Source organism: Aspergillus lucknowensis, assembly GCF_044049455.1.
Source record: "Aspergillus lucknowensis strain CBS 449.75 chromosome Unknown BJX67scaffold_27, whole genome shotgun sequence".
NCBI classification, from domain to species: domain Eukaryota; kingdom Fungi; phylum Ascomycota; class Eurotiomycetes; order Eurotiales; family Aspergillaceae; genus Aspergillus; species Aspergillus lucknowensis.
In genome coordinates, this window is record NW_027263571.1 from 170,565 (window position 1) to 197,130 (window position 26,566).

General features: G+C 55.2%; 9 protein-coding genes across 9 annotated transcripts; 5 read left to right on the forward strand and 4 right to left on the reverse strand.

Annotated features, from left to right (window-relative positions):
- Nucleotides 1–514: 514 nt before the first annotated feature.
- BJX67DRAFT_372774 (glycosyl hydrolase) lies at nucleotides 515–2,328 on the reverse strand (the record flags this gene model as incomplete). The annotated part of the gene is made up of 5 exons (XM_071031290.1): nucleotides 515–1,148; nucleotides 1,224–1,471; nucleotides 1,533–1,537; nucleotides 1,588–2,134; nucleotides 2,260–2,328. The coding sequence occupies 5 exons, from the start codon at nucleotides 2,326–2,328 to the stop codon at nucleotides 515–517; spliced, it is 1,503 nt and encodes a 500-aa protein (XP_070885088.1).
- Nucleotides 2,329–3,594: 1,266 nt separating this feature from the next.
- Nucleotides 3,595–5,094, forward strand: BJX67DRAFT_356614 (glycosyl hydrolase family 62-domain-containing protein). Its single transcript, XM_071029402.1, has one exon. It carries the CDS (start codon nucleotides 3,693–3,695, stop codon nucleotides 4,659–4,661), a length of 969 nt encoding a protein of 322 aa, XP_070885089.1. The 5' UTR covers nucleotides 3,595–3,692; the 3' UTR covers nucleotides 4,662–5,094.
- A 1,765-nt stretch (nucleotides 5,095–6,859) lies between these two features.
- On the reverse strand, nucleotides 6,860–8,723 carry BJX67DRAFT_372776 (glycosyl hydrolase; the record flags this gene model as incomplete). The annotated part of the gene is made up of 4 exons (XM_071031291.1): nucleotides 6,860–7,558; nucleotides 7,610–7,910; nucleotides 7,943–8,248; nucleotides 8,707–8,723. 4 exons carry the CDS (start codon nucleotides 8,721–8,723, stop codon nucleotides 6,860–6,862), a joined length of 1,323 nt encoding a protein of 440 aa, XP_070885090.1.
- A 198-nt stretch (nucleotides 8,724–8,921) lies between these two features.
- Nucleotides 8,922–10,382, forward strand: BJX67DRAFT_382211 (glycoside hydrolase superfamily; the record flags this gene model as incomplete). The annotated part of the gene is made up of 2 exons (XM_071033189.1): nucleotides 8,922–9,698; nucleotides 9,762–10,382. 2 exons carry the CDS (start codon nucleotides 8,922–8,924, stop codon nucleotides 10,380–10,382), a joined length of 1,398 nt encoding a protein of 465 aa, XP_070885091.1.
- Nucleotides 10,383–11,039: 657 nt separating this feature from the next.
- BJX67DRAFT_356615 (DUF899 domain-containing protein) lies at nucleotides 11,040–12,224 on the reverse strand. The gene is made up of 2 exons (XM_071029403.1): nucleotides 12,010–12,224; nucleotides 11,040–11,941 (listed from the first exon to the last, which is right to left on the reverse strand). Exons 1-2 carry the CDS (start codon nucleotides 12,022–12,024, stop codon nucleotides 11,183–11,185), a joined length of 774 nt encoding a protein of 257 aa, XP_070885092.1. The 5' UTR covers nucleotides 12,025–12,224; the 3' UTR covers nucleotides 11,040–11,182.
- A 498-nt stretch (nucleotides 12,225–12,722) lies between these two features.
- On the reverse strand, nucleotides 12,723–18,441 carry nscA (non-reducing polyketide synthase nscA). The gene is made up of 4 exons (XM_071029404.1): nucleotides 18,115–18,441; nucleotides 16,965–18,069; nucleotides 14,225–16,900; nucleotides 12,723–14,170 (listed from the first exon to the last, which is right to left on the reverse strand). Exons 1-4 carry the CDS (start codon nucleotides 18,414–18,416, stop codon nucleotides 12,845–12,847), a joined length of 5,409 nt encoding a protein of 1,802 aa, XP_070885093.1. The 5' UTR covers nucleotides 18,417–18,441; the 3' UTR covers nucleotides 12,723–12,844.
- Nucleotides 18,442–18,687: 246 nt separating this feature from the next.
- nscD (prenyltransferase nscD) lies at nucleotides 18,688–20,375 on the forward strand. The gene has a single exon (XM_071029405.1). The coding sequence runs from the start codon at nucleotides 18,710–18,712 to the stop codon at nucleotides 20,066–20,068; it is 1,359 nt and encodes a 452-aa protein (XP_070885094.1). The 5' UTR covers nucleotides 18,688–18,709; the 3' UTR covers nucleotides 20,069–20,375.
- Nucleotides 20,376–21,424: 1,049 nt separating this feature from the next.
- Nucleotides 21,425–23,655, forward strand: BJX67DRAFT_372779 (putative dynamin GTPase; the record flags this gene model as incomplete). Its single annotated transcript, XM_071031292.1, has 4 exons — nucleotides 21,425–22,523; nucleotides 22,608–22,807; nucleotides 22,853–23,380; nucleotides 23,434–23,655. The coding sequence occupies 4 exons, from the start codon at nucleotides 21,425–21,427 to the stop codon at nucleotides 23,653–23,655; spliced, it is 2,049 nt and encodes a 682-aa protein (XP_070885095.1).
- A 1,227-nt stretch (nucleotides 23,656–24,882) lies between these two features.
- Nucleotides 24,883–26,191, forward strand: nscC (FAD-dependent monooxygenase nscC; the record flags this gene model as incomplete). Its single annotated transcript, XM_071031293.1, has 2 exons — nucleotides 24,883–25,396; nucleotides 25,464–26,191. 2 exons carry the CDS (start codon nucleotides 24,883–24,885, stop codon nucleotides 26,189–26,191), a joined length of 1,242 nt encoding a protein of 413 aa, XP_070885096.1.
- Nucleotides 26,192–26,566: the final 375 nt, after the last annotated feature.

The window sequence follows — 26,566 nt, forward strand, 5'->3', positions numbered from 1 at the left end:
AGCGACAAGGAAGAGCGGCCTTTGGATCACCGCCTGATCTACCGCTTCCTCGACTGCAACGATAAGCGAAAGTCCGTGGGCTGAAACCTATCCGCGAGGAGAGCGAGGAGTCTGAAGAACCCGAGGAGCCCTAGCGCGGCAGACGCATGAAGAGAGGTGCCGTCAAGGAAAATTCCAAGCAGAACCCCAAGAAGAAGGAAGAAGGAGGGGAGGAAGACGTGAGTGGACTACATGGGAGCGGGAGGACGAGGAGGGTAAGCAGCAGAGTTACCGCGTCCTGATATACACATGGCAAAACGGGGTTCAACACCTATATGCCCTCGAACACACGATAATACCGAGGGTCGGCTGATTTAGATGGAGTTTGGCGTGAAGTATCAACCATTGTAGAATAGCCGCATTGGGGGATTTTGATAGCGAGTTTTGGGGTAATCAAATATTCAAATTCCGTCAGTCGTGGCTTTCCTAGTCACCTTCATCAACCCTTGCGATTTTAATCATTCAACTTCAACGCCTACGCCGGAACGGACTCGTCCTCCTCAATGAACTGCGCAACAGGGGTATACCTCCATCGCTGAAACGTCGCGACACCTCCCTTCGGACATTCGACGCCGCTCCCCTCACCATTACACGTCGCATACGTACCCAGTAGACTACCCACAAACGAGCCATGCCCACCACTCACAAGCGCCGATGACGCCTTGCCTATTTCGAGCGTCTCCCACCCACCTAACGATGCAGAGAGGGTGTACGACTTTGGATCCTCTGCCGTGATGTGCAACGTCATAGGCTTGTCGACGGCCCATCCCTTAGGGACACGCACGACCTTTTCCGGAGGAGGCGTTCCTGTACCTTCTGCGCGCATGCGGAGGTGTACAGATGGGGCTGTGTCGTTACCGGGTTGGAGGAGCACGAGGCCGAGGTCTATGTGATTGAGGGGTGTGAGAAAGACGGTGATGCCGGCTTCTTGATTGATCGCACTGGGGGAGAAGGACAAGTCAACGCTGAAGTCGAAGAGGGTGTGTGTCTGTCGACGACTGATAAAAGACAAACCACGCTTGCCTGTGAGGACAATATCCGATTCTGAGTAGGGTACTCCGGTGAGATTATTCCTGCTGGGAACGATCTCCAGACCCTTATCCGTGGTGCTAAATGTCCCTTCGCGAGGGACACGCTAGTGGACAAAGTGCTTTGGCAGGATGCTGTCCGCGGTAAAGTCATACTGGTCTGGATCAGAGCTGAAAGGCCCATCACCGGGGACACGACGCGTCTCCCTCGGCAGAGGCCACCCTTCCATACGCCCCCTCACAGGCTGAAGAACAGGCCAATGCCCTTCTTCCCATGACGCAGCAAAGAGAACCGCCTCACGACCCATGGGGTAGTGCTCATATTCCGGTCCAGAGCGCGTAGCCAGCGAGAGGCCCCACCAGTTGCCATCCGCGTCGGCGAAGAGGTCCCCGTGTCCGACCGTCTGGAAATACTCGTCCGTACCGCGGTTCGTGAGGATAGGGTTCCATTAGAACGCCTCGTACGGACCCTTGATGTCCTTTGCGCGGGCAATCGTGATGGAGTGGCCGAGACCTGTACCCCCTTCGGCGATGAGGAGGTAGTACCACCCGTCGCGCTTGTAAATGTGCGGTCCCTCGGCCGAGGCACCTCCCGTGCCGTTCCAGAGCTCAGTGGGCGGTTGACTGAGTTCCCCGGTCTTGAGGTCCAGTTCCTGGAGGATGATGCCCTGCATTACAGTGTAGACTTTGCCGTCATCGTCCCGGAAGAGATCCGGATCAATCCTGTTGGGGTGAAATATCACGGGATCGCTCCACGGATCATCGTCAAACGGATCCGTCGTGCGGAAGACCACGCCGATGATGCCGCCCTCGATACCTAGGTACTCACAAATGAGGAAGAATTCCCCGTTGTGGTACCGCAGCGTGGGCGCGAACATGCCATCTTGCTGGCCGGTGGTGTTCCAGCTCACGCCCGGGAGTTGCGCTTCGCGGGACCAGGCATGACTAATGAGACGCCAGTTGATGAGGTCCTTGGAGGCATAGACGGGGAGACCGGGGAAGGCGATGAAGGTGGAGGTCGTGCAGAAGAAGGTATCGTCTACGCGGGTGCAGGATGGGTCAGAGTGCTAGCCTGGGAGGATGGGGTTGAGGTAGGTTGAGTTATGCTGGGAGCGGGCGAAGGAAGAGGAGGGGATGGTGGGCGGGGTGAGGGCAGCGAGGGATGGGAGTTTCATTGGAAGAAGTTCATCACTTTCTCCTGATGAATACGAAGTATATCTGGGGAGTGGTCGTAGTTGGTTGTAGGCCCCCTTTTGCACATCACTCGTGGGTAATGATCGCCGGCCGGGTTCACGACAATCACCTTCGTAAGGGTGCCGTTTGTGGGGAAGGCATTTAGCCGATTACCTTTGTCGCAGCCCGCAGCCTGAATAGTTATGAATTACCGGTTCCAAGGGAAATGGAGAATTATTACTCCGTTCTAGACCGCTTGGAAGGGGTTAACCAGTTAATCTGGAGGGCATGGATGGTGTATGAGCGTGCCCGACAGGACGAATGGGACCTACAAGTGGATAGTCCGCTGGGATGGGCTGGGCTGACATCGGCTGACCATTCAAAGCATGGTCAGGTCAGGTCAGAAGAGTGGATCTGGCCAGCGATACCCGAAGCAGGACGACATCAGGAGCATTGCAGCCGGGAGCGAAAGTGCCTTGAGAGCCTGTGAAGGATAAGGCGCCAAAAGCTCGAACGCTAATGATTCCCTCAGAAGAAGCGCCGCAAAGAGCATCCCTGAGCACGATCCTCTACGGGTTAAAGGCGCTACGAAGGAGGAGGGTTATGACCCACGGCGAGGATCTCTGTCGGAATTAGCTACCGTGCGATGAGGATGACGATGTCAGCTACAAGGGAGCAGTCGAGGAGTCATCAAAGCACAGCAAAAACGTCTTGAATTGAGCATATCGTCTTAACTATCAGGAAGGAAGAGGGAACCCTCCTCTTCAGGTGCAATCGTGGTGATGCCCCCTCACTCACCTTGCGTTTTCCACTGTCTCACACAGCAGCAGTGTATCCGCCTGCAGCTTCAATCCGCTGCTACCACTGACAGAGGACATCGTGACCGGACTATTCCCTAGTTGGGGAGAAATTAACTGTGGGTCAGAGAACACCACGAAAGGGGGGTCTCAATCGAGAGGCATACAATCTTGGCATTTAGACATCATCATCATCAGCCTTGATGCACCAATTGATCCTTTTTCCTGTGCCTTTGTTCCTGCATTCGAGGACGTCACTTCCACCAATCTCCATACGAATGCAGATCATTACTCCGTGGGATGAAAGTATCCTCTGTACCCGGAATCTGTTTTAGCCGACAGGCCCTCCGTTGCGTTTCAGGACAAGCGGCAGTGCTCGTCGTCACGGAGAGCAGACATGTGCCTCGCTCAGAAGAGTACAATTTTCCGAATTGGCCGAGCAATGGGACCGAGTGCGACCACATCTGGGCCTATAAAAGGGAGGACCAATCAGCCTGTAATCCTAACACTTCCACGAGCTCAGCATAACGGGGCTCGTATCTTCTGGAAGTCTTCCAAGTTTCCTTAGCCTGGCCATCCGCCACTTCATATCCCTTCCCCGAAACACCCGGCATTTGAGCTCGTCCTTTCTGCAAAATCCTTTGAACTAAGCCTCATGAAGAGACTCTACGGTGGCTTGGCGGCCCTGCTCGCGTCGGCGACAGTCGTCGCGCAGTGCGATCTTCCGTCGTCCTACAACTGGACATCCAGTGACGCACTGGCACAGCCCAAGTCGGGTTGGATTGCCCTCAAGGACTTCTCCGCCGTGCCATACAACGACAAGCACCTCGTGTATGCGTCAACAGTTGATTCAGGGGGGTCTTATGGTTCGATGAATTTCGACCTCTTCTCGAACTTCAGTGACATGGGCTTAGCAGCCCAGAACGGGATGAGCACTGGCACTGTGGCACCTACAGTCTTCTACTTTCGACCTAAGGACATCTGGGTCATTGCTACCCAGTGGGGGGCGACTCCCTTCTTCTATCTTACGTCCAACGATCCTACCAAGGCGGATGGATGGTCATCTGCTGAGCCGCTCTATTCCGGTGACATCGACTCTGACGTGGGTCCCATCGACCAGACCCTCATCGCAGACGATACGAACATGTACCTTTTCTTTGCTGGCGATAATGGAAATATCTATAGGGCCAGCATGCCCCTGGAAGACTTCCCAGGCGACTTTGGCACATCAGCAGACACCATTATGACCGACGATAGGAACAATCTATTCGAAGCTGTTCAGGTCTACACCCTTCAAGGCCTGAATAAGTACCTCATGATAGTCGAGGCTATTGGCTCGCAAGGGCGTTACTTTCGCTCCTTCACTGCTGATAGTCTAGATGGAGACTGGACGCCCCAGGCCGCCACCGAGAGCAACCCCTTCGCCGGCAAGGCTAACAGTGGCGCCACGTGGACTAACGATATTAGCCATGGCGATCTCATCCGCACTGCGGCAGACGAGACATTCCCCGTTGATCCATGCAACTTGCAGCTTCTCTACCAGGGAAAAGACCCGAACTCTGACGGCGGCGGCGACTATAATAAGCTCCCTTGGCGGCCTGGTCTGTTGACCCTTGCTCAGTGACGACAGAGTAGCCAATGGTTATACACGTGGATGCCCACTTACTATCTGCGATCCACGATCCGGCCGTGGCTCAGCGGCGAGTGCCAGAGCCAAGTGCCCCGGGCTATTGATTGATCGACTGCGGCAAGGGCAAAATGGGTACGACGGTGGACACCAGCCAAGCAGCAGGTGAGACAAGTAGATGGAACGAGCCTAGGACGAGTACGGAAGATGGTGGAGATGGTATTCTTTATATGTAACCCCTGATTGACAATAGCCCCTCATGTATGCACTTCCGCCCATACGTACAGCTTACGAAATGGATGTTTTACCTCTGCGTCGAGAGTCTAACGATATATGTGCCACCGGGGACAACAAGTCAGCCATGTGGAGATGCCTCGTAGCCCATGCATTCGTGTACTCAGGAATCTCTCCGCTCCTAGTCGGAATCTTGTAGAGCAATGATCTCAGCTAGCGCTGCTCACAGATCAGATTACAGATCAGATATATCAATCAGATCGGCCATTTCTGCAGATCAGTCAAATCAGGGCATGCCTTCCTGCAATTTGATATATTTAGGGTCACTACTTGCTTGGGGGCACCAAGATTGGCTACTACTCCTGGGGTGTCTTTCGCAGAATAAGCATCTGAGGCGAGGGTCGCAGTATGAATATAACCTGGCGTTATCCCCTCACGGCGTTCTATCCCCATAGACGGTAGAGCAAAGCAGCAGACGTTCGCGTCATGTCCAGCGTCAGCAACTCACCAAAGCTTTGTCAGGCTTATCGGTTGGTCTCTGTGGTATGATATCCACGAAGCATTCACGTTTTTGTGTTGCGTTATATGCTCCTGTCTTATGGAAATTGCACTCAAAGCGGCGCTGGGTCTCTTGTGCTTTCGCAAGTCGTGTGTTGATTGGAAGCTCGCCCGCATTTCAGTCGTCGTAAGGACAGGGAGCCTATTCAACTGGTCAGAGAACAATGCTCGTATAGGTGGGTCACCAGACTTCAGAACCAGGAACTTTTGAAAAGATGCTCCTGTATAGCTAGTGTGTCTCGTCAAAACGGGTGTTGGGTTGCCCAGGTATATTTTCTCGGGGCGGGTGGCTTTCGTCGTATACTTATATCAAGCAACGTCCCCTTCTCAGCTCCTCCTGTCAGTGCCCTGCAATAGACATTTCCAATTCACGTCGAAATGTCACCCCAAATTCTCGGACTCATAGTCTACGCGGGTGGATGGGTACAATACCGAGAGAACGACCCCATCAGGTTTTCTACGCTACTGAGTTCTATCACAACACTTCGAACTATTGTTATAGTTCTGAACCCTGCTGTAAGACCTTGTCTAACCGTGGGATGTATGACTTCATGGTTGCACAGTCGAGATTCAACTAGGACAGGTTGACTGCGATGGATAAAAAGTCCCACGCCATTGGATAAGAGTCACTCCGGATATCCGGACTGGGCTACGGATTTACAAGCTTTCAGGACTTTTGAGATACTACAACAACTTCTCAGAAGGGGTCGGTGGGCCAAGTGGTTAGGTCAGACTAATCATTACTAACACATATATCATTCAATCGTTTAAGCTAAGCATTCGCAGGCATAGCTGCATCGTTAGACTACCGGCCCGGATTGTTGAAGGCCATGCCTGGGTTAATAACTCGACACGGCTTTTGGTATCAATGCCAACGGACATCAAGATCAACCATTAATCCCATGTACTATTCGGTTTTTGATAATGGGTGGTCCGACAAGTGCGAGCTGAGCAAGTCCTGCTTTAAAGGCTGGGATAAGGCTAAACAAACGTTTTTGGAACTGGAGTACCTTGTGAAGGGATATGGCGTAGAGGTGGAAGAACACTTTCTGTTCTAGTCTCACCCACAGTATAAGTATGATGAGAAACTTCAGCGGCGTAGGGATAACCTTTGTTTATGGCTTTTTACTTTTTCTTATTTATATATTAGCATCGAGAGTTTTACTAGCAGACAGATAATACCAATTATACCGTATCTGCTTTAGTGTGGCAGGTCTGTTAGAAGGTGAAGGTCATAAATAGCATAACATTCTCGTTGAATGGCTTGGACACTAGCACATAGTTAGGCAGTCGGAGCTTTGTTTAATTCTTTATACAAAACAAGAAGCTCGATCCCGCGACCTCCTTTTGATCGCTCTGGTTGACATGCAAACCTACCTTACCACCATCTACCGTTCTCAGGCCTACTCACTCTTGAAAGACACCACCTTGACAGACCCGCCAAGGGCTTGAGTGGCAAACTCAAAAATACCATAGCGGTATCCAATGAAGAAATGCCAATCCGTGCTCATGGTGAACGACCCGCCAATCTGGGCAAAGGTGCTTCCGTCAGTTGAGTAATGGAATGTGGCTGCATTGCTTCCCCCTGGCGCAATATCTGCAACAATGCGGAGCCAAACCGTGCCATTTAACTGAATTCCCTCACTGGCGCCAACTGTTCCGGGGGACGTGGTCTCCCAGTTCGTGTCCATAGTGATCCCATCAACGTAGTTCACCGCAAAACTGTCTCCGTCGCGGGCGATGCCCACATACGCTGACTGGTCTCGCAGGAGAGCCAATCCGGCTCGGTCGCCGTCAGCCATACCGGAGAAATCCAGCTCCAGGGTCTCCGAACCCTCAGGCCCGTGAATGCGCCGGGTCAGCGTGTTCCTGGCAGAGTAGATATCGTCCGTGACAGTGCCGGCCGAGAGGGTCAAGCCGTCATCAACGGAGAAGGCGCTAGTGTCGGGGTTATGGTTCCACTCCCACGCAGGGCCGAGCTTTGTTCCCGGGAACTTGTCTGTTCCTGTGGTTGGATTGACGGGGGACTCGGGGAGGGGGAATGGGTAATTGGAACCCCAGCCACTGTTGACAGTGGTGATAACAGGCCACCCATCGCTGTCCTAGGTGATAGGGGCTAGGACAGGTACTCGGCCACCAGGGTAGGAGTCAACGAAACCCATGTAGTACCAATTATCATCGGCCGTGCTAACCAAGCTGCCTTGATGAGGAACGCCCCCACCAGAAATTGGTGTCGCCATGTCCAGAAGAACTTGGTGGGCATCGCCGTAGCCTTGCATGGGACTGCTAGACTTGATAATATATTGGCCGTTAGCTGGCCGGGTCATGAATATGTAGTACTGGCCGTCGCGCTTGTAGAATCTTGAACCCTCAAGAGTGCCAATGTCTTCTGGCGTTGAGAAGACTTGCTGGGTCGAAACTTCCGACAAGCCATCGTTGGATAGCTGCGCAACACTGATCTGTGTGTGTTGCCATATGCAACGTACATGGTATCATCATCATCAATCAGGAGACCAGCATCGTAGTAGCAGTTTGGGATAATAGACTGTTGTTCCCAAGACCCCTCTGGTGAGCTGGCTGTATAGATGTACGTTGACGCGAAGTCAATACAGCCGAGCCAATAGAAGGTGCTGGTGGACTCCCGATAGGCGATGGAAGAAGACCAGATGCCGTCAACATAGGCACGCTCGCCAAATGCCTCGCAATTTATCAACAGAGATTTTGTCCTCCTTTTCGGTTTTGGCAAGTTTCGGCGAACCACGTGTTTACCCGAAATGGCGGAGGTGCACGGACTGGTTCAAAGTTTATTTAATCATTAGGCTAAAATGATAGAGGCCCCAGCGATTGCGGAATCTTTGGTATGAGGCGTCGTAGCCCGATTGGCGGGAGTTTGAAGACTGAATTCCGAGGTGAACAAGGGGATGGTCTGCACGGAAAGGAACCTCCGAACGAGAGAATTGCCCCACGGGGCCCCGGATGCCTCTTTTGCAATAAAGCTAACTTGCCACTCCGTGGACTAAGTGTTGGCTTGGGAACAAATTGTCTTTTCAAATACTATCATTATGGTGACCAGGACACTTCTCGTGGCCCTTGCGGCCGGATGCATCTCCGTTGGCTTTGCTCAGGACTTCACCAATCCCGTCCTGTGGGAAGATTTAGCCGACAATGAAGTCATTCGTGTTGGAGAAGGTGCGACATCAGCGGAATGCCCTAGAGTGATTTCCGGATCCTGACTTGGCCAGATTTCTACTTTACGGCCTCCACCATGCATTACTCCCCGGGAGCTCCTGTGCTTCACTCTAGGGACCTGGTCAACTGGGAGTATATCGGGCATTCAGTCCCTACTCTGGATTTCGGCGAGAAATATAACCTCATGCCAGTGTAGTTTCATCAGAGTTGGGTGATCAAGCAGAGACATCGACAATGCGCCCTCTATACTAGCTCTCGGCCCTGGCTGGAGCCGTTATGGCCGAGGATGGTCTTGATGGCTGGCTACGGTATGCCCGCTTCCCTTCGTCATATACATTAGGGCAACTCGAGTCTTTCCCTCGCAGCATTGCTACGCTTGTTGGCGCATCCAAGGATAGTCCGCTTGAGACGGCGGGATATGAGCTCCAGATCGGCATCAGTGCCATTTGGTTTATCTACCCCCTCTTTGGCAAACTATCCTCGGGTTTGATATGCGTATCAACGGGGAAGAATCATATGTCCGAGACATCCTATCGGGCTAATCGCCGCCTGGGTGGCTACACTGGGGTAACAAACGTCGGCATGAATGCGACATGGCTAGGAAGCCACCTGTCCATGTCAAATCTATATGCCTTTGGGCGTCTGGCTTGGGACCCACGACTCGATTCCGTTGACGTCCTCGAGGGTTGGACAAGGCTGACGTTTGGACTGAGCAACACCGTGCGCGAGGTCATTACCAACATATCAATGGCATCCTGGCCTGCCTATGAGAAATATACGGGCAACCTCGGCGTCCAGTCTCTGACCGATATTTTCTACACACACTATGGCCCAAATCCAGCGTCACAAGACAACAATCGATGGGGCATATGGACTCGTGCAAATTCTGAAAGCATTGGAATGGATCGCACCGTCCGGAATGGAACCGGAAACGCAGGGCAGTACCCAGAAGAAGTTGCACAAATGTACGAGCACACAGAGACAACCCCCGACGATTTAATGCTTTGGTTTCATCATTTGCCGTACAAGTTCACACTTCACTCCGCAAAGACTGTAATCTAGCACTTTTATGATGCTCATTATGAAGGTGCTGAGATAGCAGCTACGTTTCCCAAGCTCTGGAAAAGCCTAAAAGGAAAGATTGACAAAGAGCGGTTCGAGCATGAGCTTTTCCGATTGCGATATCAAGCCGGCCACTCTATTGTTTGGCGCGACGCTATCAACGAGTTCTACCGCAACCCTTCGTGTATTCCGGACCAGGAGGGACGTGTGAGGAATCACCCTTGGCGAATTGAAGCTGAGAACATGTCTCTGCAAGGCTATTCGCCAGTGAGTGTGCTCCCTGCCGAGACAGCATCCGGGTATACGGCCGTTGTCACCAATTCTACAGAGTTCGCAGTCACTACTCTCCCCTTCAAGGACGGTATCTACAACTTGGCCATCAACTATTTCGATGTTACAGGGGGAAATTCCACCTATCAAGTCAACCTGAACGACCGGCTGGTCGGCAGTTGGAAGGGCGATGCAGGGTACAAGCTTGGTAAATCCCGAGTGAGTATCATGACGGCCGTTCAGCCATTCGGATTGTCTTTGAAGGAATTCAAATTTCTCGGGGCGACAAGATTGAAATTACAGGCATCGCCGACGGGTCTGAGCAGGCACCGTTGGACTATATTTCTGTACTTCCGGTTGGAGAGGTCGACTAAGAGCTCGGTGGATGAAGATGTCAATTCTTAAATTCCGTTTTGAAATTTATCTGTTGAATGCATTATGTGCGATAGGGCCCGAGCAGTATGTATCCGACATTGCGATTTGTAGACACATTGATCAACTGTATGAGTCTTTCATACTAATAAACCGGCCCACTGGGGTCTACGCTCACCATCAATGGATCCGACCTGAGGCAACCATGTGGTGATGGGAATGCACGACTGCATGGCTTGGGTCGGGCCTCTTCAACCTCCGGTTCTGTCACCACTCTCATTCTGTAAAAAATCAACTCATCCCAAATTTATTATAATACCATGCTTTTTACTTGGCCCTAGGTTAATGTTTCTTTATTTAATTACTTTTAGTTTAACAAGGTAGCCCTGTTAGCTACTTTAAAGTCAGGCGTTTTAGTGTATGATATTTGTTTTAGAAAACCTTATTTTACTAGTATTATTGTGACAGATTCAGAGCCAGTGCTGCTTGCTTAAACGCAGTTGTCAGGCCACAAGCATCTTTGCACAAAATATTTCTCTGCAGGAGATTTGCATGTTAAAACACATGTAGACTGCTACATTGTTAGGCAGGTGACGATGATTTGTAGTAGAACATGCATGACAGACAAGATTTATTAGAGCTTCTAAGGCCTCCATGCAAACACACACACGAGCATTACACAAGCTAATGTGGTAGTAAGGCACTCTGGCATTAACTTATCTTAATAAACAAGTTCAGTTACATGAGTTCCTTCTAAAGGAATGTTTGGAAGCCCTAGTCAAGGACTCTCGTCAATTTCCATATATGCACCCCCTGCCAATTCTGGGTTGAATCTAGTGCAACCCCTTCAACTCATCCGCAGTATACTCATCCTTGCGCCGAAATCCAAGGCCCTCATATCCGGACTCACCATCCTGTCTGCCAAGGGGCGTCATATCCAACCACCCGAAGGTGTTGATCAAATGCTCCCCACCACGCGCATAGGTCGAATAGGTATGGTATATCTTCCCCTCCTCCCCAATTTTGCCGTCTCCTTTGTAGAAGACGCTGTTACCGGGCTGCTCACCCTTGGTGAAATACTCTTGACCACGTTTGAGCAGCTCATCTTTGGTTTTAAAGTTGTACTCGACGCCGTGCTGGTCGTCCTGCGTCACATGCAAATCGAAATTAAAGTCCGTATCATACGAGGACACCCAGGGAAACGACCAGCCCATCCGCTTCTTATACGCCTCGATCTTCTCTATCGGGGCGCGGGACACAGCAACCACAGTCGTGGACCGCGAGTGCAAGTGTTCCAAGGCAGGGAAACTGTCTCCCATAACGGTGCAGCTCGAACAGCCCGCCTCCCACGCCGGATCGAACATGAAGTGATAGACGATAAGCTGGCGGCGGCCGAAGAAGAGTTCGGACAAACTGATCTTCTTCTTTTCGCCGTCCTTCCCGCAAATGATGTCGAAGGTGTAGGGCTGGGTGACTTGAACCATGGGGAGCTTGCGTCGTTCCGCGGCAAGGGCGTCCCTTACGCGTGTCGCCTCCTTCTCCTTCTCGAGGAGGGCCAGGCGGGCGGTGCGATATTCAGCGGGGGAAACAACCTGTACCAATCGTGAGTGGGTTGAAATAGACAATAACTTGAATTGGGGGAGTGGGGGTGGCTCTGTACTTCAATGGCAGCCATTGTGGTGGGATATTGGGTCAGTGCAGGTGAGTTGGAACTGGTCTGAGTGATGGATGAGAACCCTTACTCTGATGATTGTGATGGGATTGTGATGGGATTCACTGCCCTTTTATGTCTTTCCTCGTCATTGACTTCGCCCGTCGGTTGGGTGTCCGGTGGGCTGATTGATAATTGCCCTGGGCGAAGGCAACGCATCTCCCGTCTCATTGGGAGAATCCTCGAACATCCTTGGATATCCTTCCAACACGCGACACGTCTTCGCTCACCGCAAAGACAACGCGATAATGACACGAAGTCAGCTGATTGGGTTGTGCTTCGCTGTCTCGTATTTTAGCCTTCGGGGAGCAAGTCAATTGGTCCGGAGAACGTTTTCTGATGAGAAATCCGAAATTTAGTGATCATTAATCACAAAATCTTGCATGGGAAATCACTGTCCGCCTCGTCGGATCCCTGCAACATCCCCACCTTCTCCAACATTCGAACCTTAGAAATGCATTTCTGCCTCCGCGTCAGGCAGCTGCCTGTTCTCAGCCACGCGAAGAAACAAGAAGCACGACGATTTGTGAAAGGCCCGATCGGCCACGGAGGCGAGAAGCGACGGGGGGATTCAAGATGGCGAATCGCGAAGGGAAGCAATGAACAGGACGAAAGCTGAAGAGGATTGTAATTTCTCACTCCTTGGTCTATCGAGAATAGGGTTAGGGCAAGGCGCATTGATTCTCGAAAATCGAGTCTGTATAGGAACATATAATTATATACACAATCAAATCAAACCCAAAGAATCTATAGTTGTAGTGTAGTTACTGTGTATCCAGCCCAGCTAACGATACTCCTCCAACCAAGCCGTCATCTCCCCGACAGTCGGACACTCTAGGAACAACGAGCTCTTAATCTCGACCCCAAGCTCCGCGCGGAACTTCTCCGACAGCACCAGCGACATCAGCGAGTCCACCCCGAGCTGCACGAAGCTCGCGTCCGGCGTCAGCGCGTCGACCTCAAGCCCTGTCTCGCGTGCCATCACGCGCAGGCACTGGCCCACCACGCCGCTGTCTAGCGGGTTGCTGAGCTCCGTGTCCGGTGTTGCGAGCGGTGATTCCGCGGGGGACTGCGAGTCTACTGGTGGGGTGAGGGGGGGCGTAGACCCTGCTGACGCAGCTGCAGGAGCAGGGGCAGGGGCAGGGGCAGGGGCAGCTGGTGTAGCGGAAACAGGAGGCGGCGGAGCGGCCTTCTTGGCTGCCTTGGTGACCGCAGGCTTCGGGGGCTGGACCGCTGAATGCGTCGTAGCAGAGGTATGAGCAGCAGCAGCAGCAGCAGCCGCGGCAGGGGAGAAGAACCGATCCATGAGCAAGCGGGGCACACGGCGGAACCGGATCTGGCCGACCATGCCGACGATCCGCTCTCCCTGCAGGATATACACGTCTCCCGCGAACATGTTCGGCTCGTCTGGCAGCGGGGACGGGAACATGCGCACGTAGCTGCGATACTTGGCGCCGGGCTGGAGGGGTTCGAGGAGGCGGAAGCTCGAGCATCCAGGCGTAACGTAGAAGTAGTCACGCGTATTCGAGGCGTCGCTGCCGTTCATGACCAGGCCCGCGAGGTGCGAGACGCTGTCGATCCAGTGCGGCGGGGTGTGCCAGGTGCCGTGGCGTTCGGGGACGAGGGTGACGGAGGCGACGGCCTCGTGGTCGTGCAGGACGACGGAGTCCATGCCGCGGTAGCGGTCTGCGTAGTCGACGACGTTCTTGAAGAGCGCGTAGGCGAGCGGTTTGGAGAGCTTGCTTGCCTTGCCCTGTGCGGCGCGCTCCTCGAGGGCCTCGATGCGGCCGAGGACGAGGTGCGAGAGGCGAGCCCACTCTGCGGTCCAGGAGGCTGGATCTTCAAAGCGCACAACAGCCGTGGCGAAGGACTCAGGCGCGCAGTCGCCCGTGGCGGCGTCGGCCGTGAACCAGGCGAGGGACATGGCGCTGGCATCGAGGTCGAGGTGGGCCTTCAGGACGAGCGGCTGGACGGCGCCCTTGGTCGTGCTTGCGACCTGTGCGTGCAGGACCTCGACGTCGGAGAGGTTCATGTGTACGTCTTTTGTCTTGGGTACCAAACGGCGATATAGGTACTCGCCGACGGTGAAGGCCATGTCGGACCAGATGGACTGGCTGGTTAGCTGGACGTATAAAGATAAGGAGGGGGAAGGGGAGGTGCTTACAGAAGTGGCAACGCCGCAGTTATTCATCTTATGGCCGTGCAGGGCTTCGAGGAAGTCCGGATGCTGCATATCAGACAGCGTGTCCAGGGTCGCCGTCGTGCCCTCGACTGTTTCCGCAGTGATCTGGTGGACGAGCGACGTCCGCAGCGCCGAGGGCTGCGACAGCAACGCGGAGAGCGAGTTCTTCTTCTCCGTCTCGCCGTACTTCAACCGCGCCTTGTCGAGCGTCCACGTCCCGATGTACGGAATCCAGTAGTCTGTCTCGTTCCAGCTGTACTTCGGCAGGTGCAGGAGCGAGTACTCGCGCTCACGAGGCCCGAAGTACTCGGCCCAGCAGGGCGTCACGCCCGCCAGGTGCAGGGTAACGAGCGCCTTCGACATCGTCGCGAGATTATCCTCGTTGCGGCGGCAGGAGGCGACAGTGACAGCGGCAGGATCGATGGCACGCACGAGCCCCGCGCAGATCGGGTGCGGGCCGACATCGACCCAGAGCGTTTTGGCGTCGACGATGCCAAAGTCCTGCGCTGCTTCGAGGGCGCCGACGAAGTCGACTGTCTCGCGGGTGGCGCGGCGCAGGTACCCGGCGTTGATGGACTTGCCGTCGAAGACGGCGGCGGCGAGCAGCGGCGAGAGGACGGGGATGCTGGGGGCCTTGAATGCGATGTGGCGGGCTGTGTCCTCGAGGGCGTCGAGGATGGGGTCCATCTGGGCTGTGTGGAAGGCGTAGGGCACGTCGAGCAGCGTGCACTTGATGGACTTGGCCTCGAGGGCTTGACGGATCGTGTTGAGATCGTCTCTGGCACCGCCGATGACGGTGTCCTGGGCTGTGTTGCAGCAGGAGATCTCAAAGGCGATGTCTGCCGTTGCAGGGTCGCCTGCGACGAGGTCTTCGATGTCGTCAACGGTTGCCCGCACGGAAAGCATCGCGTGGCTGCCTTCGCTGCAGCGTTCCTCGATCAGCTGGGCGCGTCGTCCGACGAGGTACAGCGCATCAGCATAAGAGAGGACACCCGCCACAGCGAGAGCAGCGTATTCACCCAGGCTGTGGCCGACGACCGCGCTGACACGAATCCCAAGCAGGGACCAGAACCGCGCAAGGGCCATCTCCAGCACGACGACGCTGAGCTGCGACAGGACAGGCGAGACGGGGCCATCGTCAATGCTGCCGTCGATGACGGGGACCACAGACGGGAAGCCCAGACGCTGGGCGATCTGGTCGAGCTGGAGCACCTGCGTCCGGAAGTGCGAGAACTCGGCAAACAGCTCCCTGCCCATGCCGCTGTAGTAGGCGCCCTGGCCGGTGAAGGCGAGGACGACTGACGGGGCCTCGTTGGGGATCGGACGCACCTCCGACGAGGACTTGGGGTTTTCCAGCCAGGCGCGGAGGTTCTTCTGCAGCGAGGCAATGCTGGAGACCGTGGTGCCGTAGCGCATGCTGTGCTGCATGCGGCGACTGCAGAGCGTGTATGAGAGGTCTGCCAGGGGCGTGTCCGGGTTCTGGTCCAGGAACAAGAGGAGCTTCTCGATGTTGGCCTGGAGAGACTTCTTGCTCTTCGCGGAGAGCACGACGGGGTGCGCGGTGCGTTCTTCGACTGCTGTCTCGACGCTCGCCTTCTCTGGAGCGTCTTCCAGCAGGAGGGTTGTGTTTCCGCCGTGTGCGCCGAACGAGTTGACAACAGCGAGACGCTTCTTCCCGGGTGCGCGTGGCCACGGGGTGTTCTCCATGGCGAGACAGACGTTGCGCCGGTCAAGGTCCTTGGGGATGGTCGGGTTGATCTCGGTCTTGATGCCGATGTGCTTGGGGATCATGTTCTTCTGGTAGACGAGCAGAGCCTTGAGCAGAGATGCAATGCCAGCCGCAGCCTCGCCGTGCCCGATATTACTCTTCACAGCGCCCAGGTACAGGCGCTGGTCCGCACGACGGCGAGGCAGCGACGGCGCAAAGATATCAGAGACAGACTCCGACTCGACCGCATCGCCAGCCTGCGTCCCCGTCCCGTGGAGCTCGACATAGCTCACATCGAGCGGGTTGACGCCCGCCTGGTGCAGGACCCGCGTGTAGTTGTCCCTCTGCGCGCCGGCATGGGGATGCGTAATCGAGACGGCCTCAGCGCTGTGGTTCGTGCGCGCCCCGAGAACCACCGCAATGATGTTATCATTGTCTGCCTCGGCGTCCTCAAGCCTCTTGATGACCACCGAGCCAATCCCATCGGCCCGGCAGTACCCATCTGCATCCTTGTCCCAGACCTTGCACTGCCCCGTCCGCGACAGGAAGTGGCCATTCCCCAGACCAGCGTAGTTATCCGGGTCCGTGATGACATTCAGGCCACCGGCAATCACGGTGTCGGCCTCGCCCGCCCACAGCGCGGAGCACGCGGCCTGTACAGCCGCCAAACCGCTCGAGCACGCGGTGTCGATGTTAAACGAGGGCCCCGAGAACTTGAAGAAGTAGTTGATGCGGCCGTTGGCGAAGGCGCGCTCGCCGCCGGGGACCGCATACGTGCTGATGTTCTGCGAGGCGTTCAGCTCGCGCCAGTCGTCGCTGGCCTGGCCGTAGAAGGTGCCGATCCGGTTGGGCTGCGTGGAGGGCGTGCGCCCGGGGACGACACCGGCCATTTCCATGGCTTCGTAGGCTGTGACGAGGGCCAGTCGGTGCATGGGGTCCGTTTGTTCGGCCTGTTGCGTTGCGTTAGTATGCGTTCCTTGCAGTTCCATGCAGGTCAGAAGGTGAATAGGATACCTCTCGCGGCGACATGTTGAAAAATCCAGCATCGAAGAAGCCCGGCCGGTCGATGAAGTTCCCGAACGGCGTCTGCGTTGCGTTCTCCGTCTTCCCCGTCGGATCGTAGTGTGTATTCAGGTCGAATCGGTCTGCCGGGATGGTCGTGTGCGTGTCGCGTCCCTTCTCGAGGAGGTCCCAGAAGAGCTCGGGGTCGTTGGCACCGCCTGGGAGGCGACATGCCATGCCGACAATGGCGAGCTTCGAGTCGGCGTATGAAGCAGGACGACGCGCGCCGTAGTCTCCGTGCACCCAGGTAACCAGGTCGTGTCGGGCCAGCGCCAGCCCGGGGACCTCGCTCTCCACGGTGGACTGGATGCCTTGCAGGACGAGGGAGGTGCGGAAGGAGTCGATCTGGTACTGTGCGTCTGCGGCGTGTGCTTTGACGTGGTCGACGATACCCGCCGTGACGTTGTCGAGGTAGATTGTCCCGGTCAGCAGCTCCGTGCCGATCTCGAGGAAGAGCTCGCGGGCTGTCGTGGCCGCGAAGGGCGTGCCCGTCTGGGAAGAAAGCAGAGCGAGTCGGACCGGACGCGAGGTCGAAATGACAGACTCGGCGCTGTTGATGACCGTCTCGATGTCGTCGCGGCTGTAGAGGTGCGACGCGTGGCAGAGGCCGTCGTACACCGGCAGGGGGAGGCGCTTGGAGTATCGCAGGACCGGCGAGTGCTGGAAGGCGTTCTTGACGCGTGATGGAGGGCCACTGACACTGACGGATGTCTTGTCTGCGGCGCTGATGAAGACCTTCGTGAGCTCGGGGCTCTGTGTCGCGGCGTTGAACTGCGACAGCTCCTCCTGGACAGCGTTCTGTGTCATCTCTGTGACGACGTGCGCCCAGCTCTGCAGCGTTCCGTCCGACTGAGGGGCTTCCAGCTTGGCCGAGATGCCGGCGACATAGACTCCCAGCCGGAAGGAGACGCGGACGCACTCTGCGCCGACCTTGGCCACGTCGGCCAGGTTGCTAGAGAGGGCGACGGCAGCACCGGCCAGGATGCCAATACTCAGGCCGGCAAGCGTGGTATTTGACGGATCAAGATCCCACTCGGCGTCCTCTGCTTCATATTGTCTAGTCGAGTTAGTAAAGATCAGCTAGCAGATGCAGCAGACATACCCAAGGAACAAGCCCAGTTCGAGTATTGTGAGTAGCGCACTCTCCATCGCAGCGCCCAGCGGCCCCTGTCGAAAGTCGACCTCCGCCAGCGTGCATACTGTATCAAAGTGCGGAATCAGCGCCTGCAACTGCTGCGGCAGCTTGCTCTTCTCCTCCTTGAGGACCGCCGCCGACTCAGCGAGCAACAGCGCCAGCAGCCTGAACCGCCGGTCCCTGCTGTGCTGGTGCAGCCGTCGGAAGAGCTCCTTCAGGCCATCGCTTGGGAACTCGTTCCCGAAGAAGACCAGGCGTGGAGAACCCATGGTGTGTTGTGTTTGTAAAGTTGGATGCAAGACTGGACCACGGCCTCGCATGTCGAACATTATAAGCTTCCAGTCCAGCACGCGAGATCCTGCAGACGGCCGCATGCATGTCAAAATCCGAGCAGCAAAATCCGAAAGTTTGATACGGGGTTCCAGACGCAGCCCGCAAAGGCCGAACTCGCAAGACGAGGCCATACGAGGCCATACGAGGCCAAAATCCGACGCAGAATAAAAGAGAAATTCAGAGCTCGTCATCTCCTCAACCGAGTAACCCCCCCCCAAATCCATCCATCATGTCCGTCACCAACGGCCATGGCAGCAGCCTGCCCATCTTCGACGCCCTCTGCCGCTTCCTCCCGGCCGGCACGGACGATGAGCAGTTCTGGTGGAAGCTGACGGGCCGTCACGTCGCCCGGATGCTGCACGAAGCAGAGTACCCCGAGGCCCGTCAGGTCGAGTGCCTCCTCTTCCACCGCTACACGATCGTCCCAACCTTTGGACCGCAGCCTCGCTCGGCCGAGCCATGGTACCGGAGCCGCGTGGCCGCCAGTGCCAGCGACGGCGCCCCCGTCAGCTACAGCTGGCGCTTCGGCACGGCCACGAGGAAGCCGTACATCTGCAACATCATCGAGCCCCTGGGCCCCTTGACGGGGACGGCCGCGGACCCCAACAACGAGATCGCCACCAAGGCCCTGCTGAACGAGTTCACCAGCACCCTCCCCCACGTCGACATGTCCCTCTTCTGGGCCTTCGACCCGCACCTGGCCAACCGCTTCGCCAACAAGGAGGAGCGCGAGAAGTACGCCGGCCCCCGCGTCCTGACCGGCGTCGAGATGTACCCGACCTCCAACGCCGTCGAGGTCAAAATGTACCTGTACCCGCGCATCCCCGCGCAAATCGAGAAGCTGCTCACCACCACGCTGCCCCTGGCCATGCGCGACGCCTACGGCAAGGACGTCTCCCTCGACTCCCTCAACGTCGTCACGGACTTCCTCACCAACCACCCAGACGGCCAGCTGCTCACCCCGCGCGGCACCACCGCAATCGACTGCTGCAAGACCGAAAAGTCCCGCGTCAAGTTCTACATGGCCACCCCCAACACCTCCTTCGACCACATCGCCACCGTCATGACCATCGGCGGCCGCCGCGAAGTCCCCGCAGAGATGCTCTCGGGCCTCCGCGAATTCTGGTACGCCCTCAACCGCCTGCCCGCGGACTTCCCAACCTCCCAGCCCGTCCCGGAAGCGCCCGTCGCCCAAAACGAACACAGCCACCCGGGAGTCGGCTTCTACTACGACATCCAGCCCGGCCTGGCCGTGCCGGACGTCAAGATCTTCATCGACGTGCGCAAGCACTCGAAGAGCGACATGGCCGCCGCCGAGACGGTGGTGAGTTTCCTCGAGCGCCGCGGCTGGGGCGGGGACAACCCGCGCGCGTACCTGAATGTGCTGCGGGAAATTGTCCCCGCGGACGAACTGGAGACGCGCACGGGCGCGCAGGCGTTTTTCTCCGCGGCCTTTAAGAGGGGGCAGTTCGAGGTCACGGCGTACTTTATCCCGCAGGTGTATCGGCGGTTTCGGGCTATGCAGGCGGAGATGAATGGGCATGCCAATGGACATGGCAGTGGGCAGCGTAGGAGTCGGTTTGAGTAGAGTAGCTGTTATCATGATTTATGTAGGGTGAATACGACTATTGCTGACATTTTTACTGTAACGGTCGTATATCCGGAAGCGTTTTGGCGGGATATCTAGATTAGGGTACAGTCATATCGGCAACAGACGAAATCACCAGTTCCCTACCTCAGAGAAGAGGATAGAAGGCAGTTTGTTTGATATCTTTCTATTCTGCACCGGTCGCAGGAGCTCTTCCACAAGCTCTCCAGCCACGGTAGTGAGAAGAATTAAGATCTCAACTGTACACTTTGATGAAGAGAGAACAATGGCTGCTGGCCGAGGAAGCAATATTGGAAGCAATTTCCACGAACTCGTCCCCCCTAGCATTTCTTTTTTCAGGTTTGCTGCATTCTGGACAGGACAGCTTGGCACTTGCACCGGACGGTCTCAGCTGCGCCGCTGTACGTGAATAAAGGAGCCATTCTTGGGCGAGTGCATGATTGGAGACTCCAGTCAATGGGATTAGCCGTAAATTGTGTTTGTAATGGACGAGATAAAGAGTCTAATTCTCTTCGCTTGCCAGGGAAGAACAGCCCCCCAAAAACGCCCAGGGCGTGGATATGCCGTCTACCCGCTTAATTACGACGTATAAATATCCACCATCACAGGGGCACGTGCGCGAGAAACCACAGGAGTGGTCCAACCTTCAAGGAAATTGGAGGGAAAGTCATGATTTAGCACCCCTGGCTGATAATAGCCTCGGATGAAGCATATCTACTACTTTTCTCTTATTTTGAAGACGTGTCGCTAGTGGGTGTCTTTCAAAGTTAGGCCAAGGATAATTGATTGAAAAAGGTATGCACTACATTTCCAGACTGCAAGGCTCGCTGGCAGTGTGTTGTCCCTGCTGCTGCTGCCAGCAAGGCATCTTAATGACTCACACCTGCAAATCGCGGGCATTCCTGATCTGTCCTACAGTGGTGTGTAAGAGGGCAGCGAATATAGAAAGGTGGATCATGGTGCAAGGGGCAACTCACTCCTTGTTCCTCTATCTTCCCCTGACGTTGCACAAGGGATAATCAAGGCATTCCTGACTGGGATACCTTCCCCTATTTGTGAACATATAAATGGGTTTGAGTAGTCGGCGGCACAAGCGCGGAATCTACTGCTTCTGATTAGTACTGGGAGTGGTAAAGTGGCATTCTTCCAACCCCTTTGGCACGACGGTCTATTATATTGAGTCGTTCGGGTATTTGGATGGCTGAATACCAAGAGATCTCCCGCCTCTTCCTAGATCAGATAGAAGCTAGGGTTATAAAAGGTTTGGACTTTCCCCTCTTCTCACTGACACTTTTCCCTACTTTTAGACATCTGTCTATACTCGAACATTGAGCCATGGAAACGCCATCAGAGAAAGATTGGATTGGGCTCGAATGGGACGGCGGCGGAGGGCCTCTTGGTCTTCAGTCATCCAAAACGTCCGAACGACTCAATATAATAGATCGTGTTCGCGCCAAAGGGGTTGGGGACCGTATTGCCTTACCGCAGCTAGCTGTCTCTGGAGACCAATCTGCGGGCAAAAGCTCAGTGTTGGAGGGTGTCACAGGAGTTCCTTTTCCTCGTCAAGGCGGTCTCTGCACCAGGTTCGCAACTGAAATCAGCCTCCGCCATGAACCGGGAAATCAGCATGCTACGGCCATGATCATACCTCACATCTCTCGCACCGACGATGAAAAGACGCGACTGAGCGCCTTTCGTTGTGAAATTAGCGACTTTGCTGAATTACCAAGGATCATTGAGGATGCTGCAAAGTTGATGGGCCTCCGAGGACATGGTACGGATTCGGGTGGACCGGCCTTCTCCCCTGATGTTCTTCGCCTGGAGATAGTCGGCAACACGGGGCTGCATCTGACCATAGTTGATCTGCCAGGTTTGATATCTGTCTCTGAAAAGGAAGAAGATGTTGAGCTTGTGAGCAACCTGGTGGACTCATACCTCGAGAATCCACGGACCATTATCCTCGCTGTAGTGCCTGCGAGTAGCGACGTTGACACTCAGGGGATTATTCAACGAGCTCGCAAGTTCGACAAGGCTGGGCACAGGACTGTGGGGATTATCACCAAACCTGATCTGATCAATACCGGCACGGAATCCCGCGTGGCGCGCCTGGCGAACAATCTTGATAGCACAAGACTGAATCTGGGGTTTTTTCTTCTCAAAAACCCGTCCCCGGCCGAATTGGAGAAGGGGATGACGGCGTCAGAGCGTCGCAAAGCAGAGCTCGATTTCTTCTCGACTGGAGCTTGGAAAGGGCAAGGGATTGACCCTTCCCGTATTGGAATAGACAATCTGCGAACATTCCTCCAAGATCTGTTGGACAACCATATCGAGCGTGAATTGCCTCAAGTACGAGAAGACGTACGACGCCTGCTCAATGAGATCAATGAGGAGCTTCTTGACTTGGGCATGGAACGCTCATCGCCGAGTCAAATCCGTATATACCTGACGAGAATCAGCAGCGACTTTCATAATTTGGTAAAAGCCGGCGTTGAAGGAGCCTAAACCAGCCGGGACGCAGCCTTTTTTCGTGTCGACAGCGATGATATATCAGTTCGTCTTCGCGCAGCAATTCACATGGAGAATGAAGACTTCGCGGCCTACATGAGACAGCACGGCGAGAAGCGAAAGGTGATTACAAAAGAGCAATTGGAAACCGCCCAGGCAGAAGACGGCCAATTGCTCCTCACCGACGACCAAATGATGGAATGGGTTCGAAAGGTATGCCATCTCATGGTACCTCGTGTCTAACGCTAACATGACCAGATATACCACGAGACAAGGGGCCGGGAGTTGCCAGGTAATCACAATTATTCCCTGCTTACCGAAATGTTTCATGCTCAATCAGAACGGTGGGGGGATATCAGTCGTCGCCATCTCGATGCCGTCGTCTCGCTGGTGTCTCGATTTATTCACTCTGCGTTGGCTTTTACTGTGAAAGACCCTATAACCCGCCAGAGCTTAACAGAGAGGATTAAAGTCAGCCTGAGCATCAATGCCAAGGAAGCGTCTGAAGAACTGGATAAGTTGCTTCAAGATGAGACCCGTCATCCTATAACGTACAACCATTATTACACAGATAATATCCAGAAGGCCCGGCTTGATCGCTCCAAAAAGAACCTGCAAGTTTCGATGGAAGATGCAATCGAAAAGGATTGGAATGGGAGATTCCATGTTAGCAATTCGCAAGTCGAGATTAGCAGATTGTTGTCCGCTCTGCAAGATCGCGTTGTTGTTGATATGACGGAGCGGGCTTGTCTGGATGCACGCACTGATCTGGCCGCCTACTACAAAGTAAGAATCCCCATTGCCCTATCCCACATTCTTTTAGAGCTAATTTAGCCCAGGTTGCAATGAAATCCTTTGTCGACAATGTTTGCCGTCAAGTTATTGAGCGGCACATCCTTGCAAAGCTTCCAAATGTCTTCAGCCCAGTCACTGTGAGCACTTATTCTGATGATGATCTGCTTCGCTTGGCCGCCGAATCACGTCAGATCCGCAACCGCAGAGTTGAGGCAGTCCAGCTTCAAGAGGCCTTGGAGCAGAGCCTTCAAGACCTTGGGGTTTAGCTATGTCGCGCTTCGTGCTCCGTTCCTGGTTTTTTTTTTTTTTTTTTCCCGACAGGGTTTTTTTTTCCCAGGGACTTGACGCAAATGCGGGAGCAATTCATCCTTTTCTGTTGTTGTGTTCTTAACTGCTCCTGTTTCAACGTTGATGTAGAATGAAATTCTATTTGCAATCAAGACTGAAATAAAAGCCATTGCACTATATTTGGAGCCGTGTCGAACAACGATGGCTTTGTATGGAAAGCACAGAAAGCCAACCCTGGACCTAATTTTTAATGCCTCAGCCGTCTTGTTGAAGTCGCGTCTCGATTTTCAAATGTTGTCTTTGAGTCTTTGAAACTGACAGGTGCTGAAGTTCTCAAGACAGTTTGAGTCTCATCTCCTTCCTCGTCGAATGACAAAACCCGTCCAAAACCCGTGGACTGCCGTCGGTTTGAGGAGAGTAGCTGTTCTCATGATTTATGTCGGCGAAGACGACGATTGGTCATTGTCTGCTGGAATTGTTACCGGGCCGAGTTCGTTGTATATCCGTAAGATTGTGGTGGGATGGATAGATTAGGGCACGGTCAGATTGATAACTGATGAAATCCCAACTCCCTGAGGACACAAGGCAGCCCTATTGATATCTTTCCATTCTGCATTGGTCGCAGGAGCTCTTTCAAAGCCATCCAGAAGAATAATATCTCAACTGCACACTTGACAAAGAGGTCACAGTAGCTGCTCTGTACCAACTGCTTACAAGTCATTCGTCGAGGGCGTGGTTCACAGGCGTCCAAGGCCACGAAGCAACCTTGGAGGAAGCAATCTCCATGAACTCGGCCCTCGGAATGGACAGAGTTTGCGGACCGTCAAACCTCCAGTCACCACCTGGGCAGGAGATCTGACATGCCATTCTCCGGATGGCCCGTCCGAAGCGCCATCTGCTTTGGCTCGTTGAACCTTGTCTTGGTCGATCGAAGCCCTAATCATCCTCGCCAAGACAGGCTGGATCCGATCGCCCTTTGCAGCAGTTCTAAAGATAGGTCGAGTCTCACTATGAACATCGCATCTGCCTGTGCATTGACAAAACCCGCAAAACCCGTGGAACCCGCAGACCACGGTCGGATTTTACATGCCCTCGTCGTACCAGACGCGCAGATCGCGGCAGAGAACAGAAATCCAGAGCGAGATGAGTGGATATAGGCAACGCGAATTCAGTCCTGCTGCCCTCCTCGCGCATGCAAAGACAGAATGACTCAACCACGGCAGCCCATCCTGATCATCGGCGCGGGCCTCTCGGGCCTCACGACCGCGCGCCTCCTCACAAACAGCGGCATCCCCAACATCGTCTTCGAGGCCTCCTCGGCCGACCGCAGCCAGGGGTTCGCAATCAGCCTGCGCGCATGGGGATACGAGACCCTCCTCTCTGCGCTGGGCGGTCTCCCGCTAAAGAGTTTACTGCGCGGCGCGGCGCCGGACCGCGAAATCGGGGGGATGGGCTTCGTCGACCAGATCATGTGGGACAACGCGACGGGCGAGAAGCTGTTTGTCCCGGATGCCGCGGCGAAGCAGGAGATTGTGCGCGTGAACCGCAATGCGCTACGACGGTGGATCGCGGACTGCGGGGAGGAGGAGCTGGATGTGCGGTATGGGCATCGTCTGTGTAGGGTGAGTGGGGGGGTCGGCGAGATGACCGTGGAGTTTGAGAACGGCGCCGTCTACCGCGGCGCCCTGGTTGTTGCGGCCGATGGAGTAAACTCAACAGGTGATTATTGATTACCGTCTAACTCAATCTATCTCGATCTACAATTAACCGTGACTAACGATGGCAGTGCGCTCGCAAGTCCTCCCCCGCGTCACGCCCGAAACGGTCCCTGCGATCCTGTACCACGGCGAATTCCAGCTCCCTCGCAGCGACTTCGACCGGCTCTTCCGCCCCCTGTGCGGCCCCTCGAACATCCTCGCCGGTATCGGCGACGGGTTCAACGCCCCCTTCGCCGTCTGCAACATGACCAAGTCCAAGGTGCACATGGACTGGTCGTACTCGCGGCCCGTCGCGGCCTCCAGCTCCTCAGACGAGCTCTACAGACCGAACCTCCCCGCCGCAGAGGCGAAGCAGATCCCTCAAGCCCTGCGCGACGAGCTCGCGACTGTCTCGCGGGGCCTCGCAGAGCCATGGTCTCTCTTCCTCAACCCGGAGACGATCGAGAAGCACGGCCACCGCGTGTTCCACTGGACCGTGCGGTGTGTCTTCGTTGCGCGGGACGAGATGCAGCGCGCGGCGGGGGAGCGCGGCGTCGTCTTCGTCGGCGACTCGTGGCACGCGATGCCGATTTTCGGCGGCGAGGGGGGCAACCATGCCCTTGTGGACGGGGTCGAGCTGGCGGGTGCTCTTGCGGCCGGGGTGGGACTGGACGCGGCGATTACGAGGTACTACGACGGGGCGTTCAAGCGGTCGCAGGACGCGGTGCGGCGGTCGAAGCAGCGGTTCTACGCGCTGCATCAGCCGATGAGCCACTGGAGGGAGATCGAGGAGAAGAGGAAGAAGGGCTTGTCGTGAGATGCTGTGCAGTCCAGTCCAGAGTTCGCATGCCAGTCAGATTCTTCATGCAAGTCAAGTCATCATCACCAGTCCCAAAAGAGCCTCACCGACAATCCGTGTGTAATCACAAGCCTCATTTGCATCCTCGTGTTCGCTCGTATTACCCCTTGCACTGGTGCAACCACTGCTGCGCCACTACTGCCTGGCTGATGAGTTGTCTCATTCTTCTCGACACAAGAGACTAGCAAGGCTTGACGTAGACAAGACAGCGAAGAGGAGTCAGATTAAGAATCTTACTGGCGACCACGGCCGCGCACCTCGTATCAGGGCGAAGAGATTCGCCGGTGCAGCCGATCCGAAACCCCGAGTCGTCCAATCCAGGCAGCTCAAAGC